This window comes from Embiotoca jacksoni, unplaced genomic scaffold, assembly GCF_022577435.1.
Source record: "Embiotoca jacksoni isolate LCO1_2020_lvr unplaced genomic scaffold, fEmbJac1.0.p SCAF_10, whole genome shotgun sequence".
NCBI lineage: Eukaryota > Metazoa > Chordata > Actinopteri > Embiotocidae > Embiotoca > Embiotoca jacksoni.
The window spans coordinates 14,902,181-14,913,939 of record NW_027185230.1 but is presented as its reverse complement, the minus strand read 5'-3'; the positions used below and the strand labels follow the sequence as shown (position 1 = coordinate 14,913,939).

The 11,759-nt window shown below is 42.6% G+C and overlaps 1 protein-coding gene across 1 annotated transcript; it reads right to left on the bottom strand.

Annotated features, from left to right (window-relative positions):
• Positions 1 to 3,388: 3,388 nt before the first annotated feature.
• On the bottom strand, positions 3,389 to 11,467 carry prkaa1 (protein kinase, AMP-activated, alpha 1 catalytic subunit). Its single transcript, XM_069168796.1, has 9 exons — positions 11,292 to 11,467; positions 8,520 to 8,661; positions 6,729 to 6,822; positions 6,315 to 6,459; positions 5,300 to 5,387; positions 4,949 to 5,173; positions 4,326 to 4,845; positions 4,106 to 4,232; positions 3,389 to 3,686 (listed from the first exon to the last, which is right to left on the bottom strand). Exons 1-9 carry the CDS (start codon positions 11,386 to 11,388, stop codon positions 3,403 to 3,405), a joined length of 1,722 nt encoding a protein of 573 aa, XP_069024897.1. The 5' UTR covers positions 11,389 to 11,467; the 3' UTR covers positions 3,389 to 3,402.
• Between the last annotated feature and the right edge of the window lie 292 nt (positions 11,468 to 11,759).

Sequence of the window (11,759 nt, the reverse complement as noted above, 5' to 3'; positions counted from 1 at the left end):
TTCGTGCCGCGTTCAATAAGTACCGTTAAAACGGAACGCAACACCTACGCATCAGGTATTTACGTAAACTTTGGTGAAAAGAAATACAAATACGTGAATAAAGGTTTTGGCAGAATGGCTCACCGGCATCTGTAAAAAACAAACAATAACATCCAATATTAACAGCGCTGCAATTCATTCATCTTATTTTATATTTTATATAACTGATTGTTTGAGTCCGGTTTATTTGACAACTAAATGTTGGAAATATGTGAAAAGAGAAATGTTGCTAATTTTAGCTGTTAATTTGCTGTGAATAAGGTTTACACTTTAGTTTACTACCTATAACTAAACGTGACTGCTACTAAGTCCGTTTCTCCTATTCTGCTGGTAGCACGTGAAAGCAGCATGACCCGGAAGCTATTCAAATGTTTACGTTGCTTTTTAAAGAAATACGAACCTCATTCAAAAGTTGAGCTGAAGGCTTCAAATACTATAAATTTATATAGATTCAACATGAAAGACTTGATTTGAAGTAGTGGATGATCTTTTCTCCTTGCAGCTGGATATTACTTAATTCAGTAAATAAATGATCAACATTCGGAAAAGCAAATGATAAGTTTCCTTTATCTTTGTTTACTGCATGAATGATGTTAAATATTTCAGATTAATGCGGGTTAATTTTCCTGTTGAAATACTGTAAACATAAAGACAGGCCTCAGCAGAACTGTGTGCAATTTAGCAGTTTATTAGGCAGTTGTGTATACAAATGATTCTGATTCAACACTGTCCATTCAGATTTACATTGGTCGATCTGATAGGGTCCTCTTACACACCAAACAAAAATAGAACAATATTTCTTTGAAGCAGTTCAAACAGATACTGAACCGGACAGTCCACGAGGACAAGACTCCATAAACGGACAAAAAGTTTCCTTTTTTTTTTTTTTTTTTTTTTGCACACATTCATCTCCCCTACAAAACCCCTCATGTAAGCCATGAAAAGTCTTTGTAATCAGAACTTGCAACTGCCCTTTAAAACTACAAATGTTTAATTTTACAAAAAAAATTTACTGGAAAAAAAAAAAAAAAAAAAAAAAAAAAGACGTAAAGGTCAAATATCAACTAAATATTTCAGTCCAAACCTGCCCCGCCGGGCAGCAGGAGACGCAAGATGATCACGATTATTGTCACACTTACCAATTTTTGCTGATTTATATCTCTGAGATGCAAATTATACAAAATGAGATCCTTTTGATTTTAAAGCTGTGGAGAGCTAAACTGCTAACACTTTCTAATAAAAACAAATCAAACTTTAAATTTCTGATTCAAGTCCTGGTTTAATTGACTGAAGATGACAAATGAGACACCGATTGACCTTCTAAATTTGCTTTGGTATTCATGTTGTTATTAATAAAAAATAGGGAGCAGGTACTGATGTCTACAATAGTTTGGCAACACTCTTAATTAGATGTTTATTTTAAGTTTCGATATTAAGAATTTTTTTTTTCTTTTCTGTAGTCCCTAATGCTTAGAATAAACAGTCTACCTTTAACTCGTGACACTATAATTGGTGGATTTTAGCCCTTACAATTGCAAAAGGTGCCAATAATTCTGACCAGAACTGAAGTCCAACTTTTACCAACATAAAAACCGATGAACAGTACTGATGATGACGATGATGATAAGGCAGCCAGACAGACACCACTTGAAACTTTAAGACTGTGGACAGGGCATAGAGAGACGCATCATACTTGCAAATAAAGACGTATCTAAGACTTAGTGAGTGGAAAGTGTCGTGTTCTGTCTGACTTTTTGTTATCAAATATAAATCAGCCACCCATTTGTGATCTTAACGCTCGCGTGTCTTTTTTTTTTTTTTTTTTTCTGTAAGCAGAGCTGTTATCTACTCGACAGGGCTTTTGTCTGTTTCAGGTTGTACATGTAAACCTTTGTTTCACGTCAACCTTCAAGGGAATGTGTGGGGCGAACCAAAACACAAACATGTCCCAAAATGACACCATTTTGGATGTATTCACCTGCCAACAGACACTGTCCATGCACTGCATGTAATTGCTACTACTCAAGCCCTGAGGCCTATATATGTGTGATGGATTGGCATTTTAAAAAATGAATGTAGGCTAAAAAGGCATTTCACTCAGTAATCATACTCAAATCCAATTCATTAATCCAAAAAAAACCAAAAAAAAACCGAGGAGTAAAGAAAATGTAACAAAAACAAAAATCAAGAAAATCAACTTGTCATTGTAATACGTGACACTGAAAATGATATATTTCTAGATTTTGACTGTCATGGCAAAATACCTCTTATATGGTAGAAGCAGGCTATAGTTATTTGGAAAGACAATCAAGTATCAGAATAATTGTGATTGAAGGAAACAAAACTGTGATATTGATTTAAAAACCAGACAGTAAAAAAAAAGGAAAATATATACCATCCAGCAATAGATCTTAATGCAAGAAAGAAAAAGAAAAATATTCAATTTCCATTAGAACCAACACTTCATCCACTTAACACACTGATAAATATATTCACGTCTTTATATATAAAAATGTAGGGGACAGACAAATTCAAACAAATTTTTTTACAACAAGGACAAAACCATGACAATTTTGTCTTTGACGACGCGGATTCACAAAAAAAAATAAAACCTAACATAATTGTGATGAAGCGTTCTGTTGTCCCTGACAGAAGACAGAAATACAGGGGTCGCTGCACTCTCTCAGAGTCCAATGAATGTGATGGGCACACGACCGCCCTGGTTATAGCGCAGTGCAGCCCCCCCCCCCCCCCCCCCCCCCCCCCCCCGATACGTCTGCAGCACTTCTGATCCCCACTCAAGAGAAAAAAAAAAAAAAAACAAGAGCAGCAGGAAATAAAAGAAACTTGTGCAAAAGTGCTTCCTGCATCCTACGACTGCCACCCAAATTCAAAAAAACACCAACGCGTGGCTTCCTTCTCCGCAGGCAGAAACGCAATCTTGTTCTCTGTACTGGAAAGCAGTGCGCACCGGCTACAGTACAGAAAAAATTCAGTGTAATCACTTGCGCATATATGAATAGGTGGGATGTGGACATTTTGCTATTAAATTGATCCGGAAATTGTAAACCCCCCCCCCCCCCCCCCCCCCCCACACACACACCTCCTCCTCCTAACTGTTGTTCTGTCCCAGCTAATTAAGTAGCTGGTCATTCGTCTTTCCCAATAACCCCTTACGTCCCCGGTCAGCTCGGTGTGCATCCCCTTCAGCTTAGGGAACGCCAACCTGCATCAGTGCCATGGAACAATCCCTTCATCCTCAGCCGGGACGAACCAAGCCATGAATCGATCGGTTGCATGCTTATTGCTATGAAGACACTCGGAGAGGGAAAAAAAAAAAAAGGCTAGCGATTGTTTTGCAAGCTATCGTGCAAGTAGTTTAATAAGATTTGCACACATCTCAAAGAACTCGATGGTGTGGCTTCCCGGTCGGGGGACCGTCGTGTTGTCCCCGCCTCCCGTAGAGTCGATGGATGAGGTCAACGATGACGCTAGGGAGCCTTCCGGAGCCTTGGTGAGGGGAACGGTGCTGGACGGAGCTGCGACGTCCGCCCCGTCCACATCGTTCTTAAGAGTAGTGCGGTAGTTGCCCACAGACCCGGAGCGGAGAGGGGTAGCCGTTCCAGACTTCGTCTCCAACATATCGTCTGAAAAACACGACACGAGACGTTATATTGAGGTCGGGATTGAGTCCTAGATAATTCAAGTAAAAGTTGGAACAATCCTTTGTTCGGAGTCAATAACGTGATCCTCCTCGCGGCCGACATGGCTGTCACAGTGAAACATTTATCCCTCAACAAGGAAACGCCGCATTTAAATAAACGACAACTGACACTGCCGCCGACAGGTTTGTCAGCAAGCCGGCTGCTATTGCAATGCTAGCAGGTTGGTAGCCGAGCCCTCGGGACACTACGGAATGATAACTTTGTCTTTTCCATTTGTGGAAAAAAAACAAAACTTTGTTGGGCTCGTGTGCTGCTTTGCGTTTATCCAGCTTCATAAATCTGAGCATTTCTAAGATTGCTTTACAACCCAGTTCTGCACATCAAACGGAGGGTAAACTTACCGTCTATGCTACGGAAATCAAGGAGGTAGGTTCTACTGTCCACCTGATACAGTTGAAGGCTCATCTTGGTTTGCATCCCGGTAATAGGATTCTTCCTTCTCACGCGTAGATAATACGGATTCACAACCTGGAGGAGGTATGAAAATGACAGCTGTATTTGGCTGCCGACAAATTGTCACGCATCATCCCAGTTTTCATGTCACGTAACCCTCTTCCTCACCTTCCACTCGTAATCCAGCTGTTTCATGGCACGGCACACTTCCGACATGATATCGTTGGGTCGACTCTGACTGCGGATTCCCAGGTGCCACTTGGCCCTTCGAACGCCTTGGTGCTTGGACTTCTGGGGGTTCAGTTCATCAAGCGTGTGGCGAGGCCTGGGCGGAGTCTCCGCCACCAGAAAGGGGACGCGCTCGGGGTGGGGCTTAATAATGCCGGCCACGGCCGCACCGGACGACGTCAGGAGCTGGTCGTCGAGGAAAGAGTCGGGAGGGCTGGACGCCAGGTAGAAATCCTTGGCTTCGTTCATGATGCGACGATTGTCAATGATGAGGTGGTAGGCCACGGCCAGCGGATCCTGATGGTTGCGACTGTATATGCAGGCCAGGACTTCCTCCTCTGTGCACTCAAACTTCTCGCAAACCTCCTTCAGGGCCTCGTCGTCGATCATGTTGTTGCTGTAGGAGGGGTCCTCGGGGAACAAGTACTTGGGTAAGTCTTGTTTGAACCACTCGTCCTCTCTGTAGGGGGGGGGGGAATTATTTTGGTAGTTAAACAGGTATTGTCATCCCAAAGATAATCTTGATTCACAGCCTGGACGAGAAGGATGAGATGGTTGTTTACCGGATCTCTTTGATGGTGGCTCTTTTCATTGGGTCCACCTGCAGCATGTGTTTAAGGAGGCTTATGACCGAAGGGTTCAGATACTGCGGGGTGAAAAAGATCCCGTCGCAGATCTTCTTAAAGAGCGTTGGCACGTGGTCGTCGTCGAAGGGCAGCGTGCCGCACAACAAGGCGTAGAGAATGACCCCGCTGCTCCAGATATCCACCTCTGGACCAGCATATAACCTGAGGATGGGTAAAAAGACACGATCGTGAAGGGATCGTCATCATAATGGGAGAATGGTTACAGAATTCTGTTGGAATCTCAGCATCTGATCACCAAAAAAATAAACCAATAACGAGAACATTTACCTTCCTGAGATGACCTCGGGAGCAGCATAGTTTGGAGAACCGCAACTTGTCCTCAGGAACTCGCCGTCTGACATCATGTTTGACAAACCTGAAGAGCATTTGATAATGTGATAAAGCATACACGAGGATTTTAAGTGCCCGTGGAATAAAAAAAATATGATGTACTTACTGCACAAAAACATGTTTTGATGCCACTTGCCCTTTGGATTGGGATTTTAAAGCTGCTCCTACTTTGGTTCCAGGTTCAACTAAAAGTCTCTTACCTAAGCTTTTACCTGTCATACACCATGTCTCAAAATGCTCTTATCTCATCCCGCCGGCGTCAGTGTGATTAATCTTAGAACAAGGTGCCATGCAGGTGAAGATGGAGTGTTGTAGTCCGTGTTAGCTAAATTATTAAGTGGAATTAATATCGTTCCCCTAATATCCTGTAAATTCTGCTCCTGCAGTCGCTGCAGCTCGAGCTCAGCCTCCCAGCAAAGTGAAAATGAGTCACAGAGAAGCAGCAGAACACAAATATATTTAAAGAGGCCAAATAATGTGGAAAAAAAAACGAGTGAAGGTAGACCGGCTTAAGATAAGACGCAACACCATTCGGCACATCGCCTGAGTCACTCGAGGTGAAAGTCTGCCTTTGAAAACGAGGTTTGCGTTTGTGCTTCGCAAGATTAGCACATTTACATTCAGCGTTTCCTAACCGCGGTTTGCTGTGTACATCCCTCCAGGCTTAAAATGTATCACCGTCCTGAAATCTGGATTGTTTATGTTCGTGTTTACTCGCAATCAAGTTTTCGTCGTCCCCCGCTTTTGTTGACACGCGGCTACGTTTTCCGAGCCGTTGCTGCTTTCGTGCACGGACGCGTGTCCTCATGCTCACGGGACACAAAACTGGGATCAGCACATAACAACATTGTGCTGCGAGTTGTCAAAAACTTTTACCTTTGTGTCCATAAGTACCATGTTTAAGAAATGCGCCGTGTCAACAGGCCTATGTTGACGACTGAACGATACTTACCGAAGTCTGCAATCTTGGCGTTCATGTGTGCGTCAAGCAGCACATTTTCAGGCTTGAGGTCGCGGTGCACCACCATGTGCCTGTGGCAGTAGTCGACTGCTGAAATAATCTGCTGGAACAGTCGGCGGCTCTCCTTCTCATCCAACTGTCAGAGCAGAAATGATCCTTTAGGTGTGATCTTCTCTGTGAGTCAGTTAGCACATCCCTGCTGACTAAGCAGTGTTTGGATCTATTTTCCAGCCACTGTTGATTTGTGGTTAAAAACGTTCGTGTATCTCCGCCGCGTGCTGACAGTTACAACAAGCCCATGATACTTCTCTCTGTCCTGGTTATCTCACTAATGATAAAATATTTAGCGTCAGCGAATGGGGCACATCAATATACAAGTCTGCTTCCAGTATTACAGTGTATTACCTTTCCATTTTTGCAGATGTAGTCGAAGAGCTCTCCTCCTGAGACGTACTCCATCACCATGAAGATGTCTGTCGGGGTGCTAATAACCTGATACCTGCAGGGATGAACACAAAGTCAAAGTCATGTTAGTTTTCAGAGACAACACAGAAAGTGAAAAGTCATTATTTCATCCTTTACGCAAGGAAAAATAGGAATGTGTGCCATTAACTGAGGCTACACTCAAATACAGCTGTGTTATGTGGAACATTTCATTTCGCTGACGCTTTTATCCAAAGTAACTTACAACATACTGATGGTACACCATCGGGAGCAATTTAGGGTTCAGTGTCTTGCTCAAGGACACTTGGGCATGTGGGCAGGAGGAGCTGGGGAGGTGCATGTTTTTGGATGTTGGGAGGAAGCCGGAGCACCCGGAGAGAACCCACGCAAGCACAGGGAGAACATGCAAACTCCGCACAGAAAGGGCCAGGACCGGATTCGAACCCGGAACCTTTTTGCTGTGAGGCAACAACGCTAACCACTGCACCACTGGGCTGCCCACACTGCTGCTCATACGTACTAAAGAAACCTAATATGGAAACAGCATTTCAAATTAGATTTGGTAACTTTAAACCGTCTTCTTGTTTTTCTGCCTATCCTTCCAGTCCATTAGTGGCACCAATCATAAAGTCCCATATCATAATATACCTGCCAATCCTAGAGAGAGGGAGACGCATGCTGAGGACGGCTGGACGGATAAAACAACTTTTACCCAGTCTAAGGGTAAAGGCCATAATGATTGTGGTACAGTCCACAGGAACAAACGTGTCTTAAAAGTTCAGCAGATGTTGACCCACTGTCCATGTGATGTGTCACAATTGCTACAAACTCTCCTGTGGGATAAATGGAGCGGTTTTACGGTCACATTGCTCCATTTGTTATTATTCAGACTGGGCAGGCGGTGTGATGCACTTTGCCTCCAGTGGTTTGTGCACCCTGTCAAAGATGGGCTCTCTCAAATATGCACGCAGTTTACATTCTTGTGCACGCATGACATGGAACTGGTATTTCAGGCCGTTAGTCACCCCCCCCAGTCAGTTTAATAAACCCTGCAACTGTGGCCTTGGTCCTTTGGCCGTCCACATGTCTGGCAGGGAGCTCCCCCGGCAACTTTCTAATAATATTTGTAGATCGGCGCCTCTTTCATCAACAGTGTACCTTGATGGCATTGTGCGTACTACTAGATGAAAGTGTTTGCTTCAGCCGAGAAGTAGTCACCATCACTTCTTGATGCACCTGTGTGCTAAAGCAGCAGTAGCTTACTGAATTGACCTGATTAGTGTCACGTCCGCTCAGACAGAAACGTTAAACAATGACTCGTTCAGAATGTCAGTTACTCATTTATTTGCTTCATTTTATGCAGATGTTGTTAGCGTTGACAACATAATAAACTGGGATTAGAAGTGACTGTTCCTTTCTGCTCAAATAAAACTGCCCTATAGACCCATGACATTACAAAGTAAATGCACATTTGGTGAGTACTAATTTTAGAAGAAGAGGTCACACAGCAAGCCTTGATAAAGACTGATAATACACTATTGTGCAATGAAGTAAAAGTACAAAAGTGGGGATAAACAAAACAGGAAATACTGCACCAAAACCTGATGGGAGAGGAGACTGGGTCAGACTGATATCGTCCTAGATGGCTGTATTCTAAAACACCATTAAAGGCTAGAAATAGCTCAGTGGGTGGCATTAATGTGGCGGCGGGGGGATTATGGAGCAGTGAGCAGGATGTAATCTAGGACTTACAGTTTAATTATGTGAGGGTGCCTAAATAGCTTGAGGTTCTGGATCTCGCGGCGAATCTTTCCCACCACGTCCAAGCTGCGGATCTTCTGCCTGTTCAGGATCTTCACTGCCACTTGGTGCTTGGTAAGCTCGTGTTGGCCCACTGCAGGATAAACAGAATGAGAGTGCACGGGTAATACCAGTTACAAACCACAGGCATTTAAACGATGAAAAACACTACAATTATAGCAGCAAATATTATAGAATAATACAAAACTACTGCAACAATAAGGAGAAACCACATGTATAAAAATAGTTTTACAGGAATTAAGAGAAACCGTCATTTTAAGACTGCTTTCACTGTTTACTTTTACTAAAAGGCAGTGCAAACAAAACTTTGACCAAGTAGTATTATAATTATACTTTGTATAAATATTATTATAAATGTGATTTGGCGAACCTGTTGGCAAACAGCTGCTTCTTTAAAACAGAGCAAACACAGACCAACCGTATCATTTATTTAGAGTCATGCAGCAGCACAAGATGAATGCAAGTCCAATATTCACAGTCCTTTCAGCTCCGTTTCAAACTCCACACCCGATGCAGAGGGAATTATCTGGTCCTTTAAAGCCCCTGAATTAGTCATTTAGGGACATTTGGTGCGAGAGATACAGCGTGCCGGGGGCTTATCGTGGCTTTTTGCAGAAGTAAAGTTGCAGGCAAGACAACCAAAACAATAAACTAAAGCATAATAACACGCTCTATAGAGATTAGCGGCAATACAGAGTCACTATTAGCAACCGCTTGCCGACTGTAAGACAGGAATTATTGGTTTAAGACCGAGATACGTGGCTGTAACTTCCTCAAGGCAAACAATTAACTTGATACAACAAATATCTTCTTGTGTTGAGGATGTGGTTTAGTTAGTCCGTTTCGAAACGGTGTAGCAACAACAGAGGTTTCTGAGATGTACCGAAAGACAACGAGGGAATCCTACAGTTGGAGTTAAAACAATCATAACTGAAGCTGTACAGATTTCATAACAAGAGCGCTATGCAACAGCGCCAGTCAGGACAAAGTATATAAACATAACAAAAACATATATCAGAACAAAGCTTCCACACCGAGAAAAAAAAAAAATATGATGATATCTGAATAGATGGTGGGAAGACGGGACATTTGCACATGGGAGTTAGTGCAGCTGCTTTTGATTTACCAATTGTTTCGGTAGTGAACCGTTAAGTCTTCAGTAATCAGGGCCATAATCACAGAGCAACTACTCCAGCCCTTTCCCTCACAACTAAAAAGTGAGTGCAGAGAGATGACTCACGGGGAATTAACTGACTGTAAACAGAGCTAGTGGTTCTTCTGACTGTGTTGTTTTGAAAAGGGAGTGGTTGGGTCACTTCATTTGGGTATATTTGGGCTTGTTCAGATGTTTCTAGCCAGCGTGGGACATTAAGAGTGGCAAAGGGCATATGCCCTGAAAACTGCCTGAGGGGTAAATAAAAAAAAAATATATATATATAAGATATGAAGATGTGAATATTCAATTACACTGACAAGCAAAGTATTCTAATCCTACATTAAACCATCATGTGATTAAATTTGGATTTCCGTCTCTTAACACACACTCACACATGCAGTGCTGCTGTTCACGCTACGATAACCAGGTAGAGATCAGGCAATTTTGCCATTAAGTTATGCATTTTACATACGAGAAGGCTACTACGTACTATATAAAAGCATAAAGTTAAAATTGCCTCCTGCTTTTCCCTCATATTTAGATTATATAATCTCTACACTAGGACAAGTGCACTCTTTTTCCTTGCAACAGTCATGGTAAGCTTTTTATTCCCACGTTAAAATGTACACAAAGTGCCCCCAAAATATTGTATTTAAAAATTAAAAAAAAAACAATGTGGAGAAAAGTTGCCTCCCCCCAAATACTGCTTAATTTCCCTACACTGCAAAAAAAATAAAAAATAAAATAAAAGGAACTACAAGATGAATCAGAGCAAATACACACGTTTTGGGGATTGTAATAGGGATTTTAGTGCAAAACGTGTTGATACAAGTCAAGCAGCATATTGACACAGGTGTCCCTCCCCGTGGACCGACAGCATTAGGCGTCTTACTCGGTTTGTCCCACTACTACGAGACAGTTCTTCAATAGGATGTCAAACACTACTTTTTTTTTTTTAAATTTTTTTAAGAAAAGGAAGCTAACACCAAATGTAACGCCAAGCTACAAAACTTTCTTTCATTATGTTCCAAAAAAAAAAAAAAATTATTAATAATAATAATAATAATAATAATAATAATAATAATAATAATAATAATAAAACGACACGAAAGCTCCTAATTCATTTGGTCCTCAGCTCGCGCTGACAGCAGCGGAGACGGGTTTTTTTTACTTCCCGGTGTCTCGTCTTGACAAGCGACTTGTTGGCTCGCAAAGGCGACCGACGCCAACTCCTATACTCACGAACAAATATAAACTAACGCTCTTGGAAAAAAAAAACAACAACAACAAAAACAACTCGCCTCGTGTTGTCGTCGCTGACAACTGCGGCTAAAACATCCCCTCAAAAAAAAAAAACGCGCACAAGTTCGGATTTTGCGAGTTAGCTTTCCTAGCAGGCTAAATTAGCAGCTAAGCTAAAATAATAAAAAAAAAAAAAAAAAAAAAAAGAAGCTCCCCACCGCCACCATCTTTCCGTTTGGCAGAAACGGCCGAGACACAAATAAAAAAAAATAAAAAAAAATAATAAAAAAAAAAGCCGCGCGTACCTTTAACCTTCCCAAACGTCCCCACTCCGAGCGTGTCTCCGAGGATGTAGTGTCCGATCTTAACTCTTCCTTCATGTTTCGTTTTTTCCGTCGCCATCTTCCCGCAGTGGCCTTGCTTGCGGGGTTCAAGCTGTCTGCGGGCGGAGATGGACCCGGACTCCGCTCGGTGCGCGTCGACAGTGGCGGCGGCTCCGCTTGCGCGCACGGAGGAGGAGGAGGAGGAGGAGGAGGTGGGGAGGGGAGGGAGGGGAGGCGCCCCGGCTTCTCGCGCGATTCGTCAAAATCGTAGGCGACGTAAAAGGCTGCCGCTTTCAAACGCTCCTAGGAAAAATAGGAAATCGCAGCTTTCGGGGTACTAATCATAGTTGCAACTTTTCTCTTGTAGTTGTGAATAGAGGGGGGAAAACAAACAAACTGTGCATTGGGCATCCGTGTGATAATTAATGAAACGTGAGAAGTGGAAGGAGA

Coding starts and splice junctions, on each gene's coding strand:
- prkaa1 (XM_069168796.1), bottom strand. CDS start 11,388: ATGGCGACGGAAAAAACGAAACATGAAGGAAGAGTTAAGATCGGACAC. Junction 4,233..4,325: donor AGCTGGATTACGAGTGGAAG/GTGAGGAAGAGG, acceptor TACCTCCTCCAG/GTTGTGAATCCGTATTATCT. Junction 3,687..4,105: donor TGATTTCCGTAGCATAGACG/GTAAGTTTACCC, acceptor CGTGTTTTTCAG/ACGATATGTTGGAGACGAAG.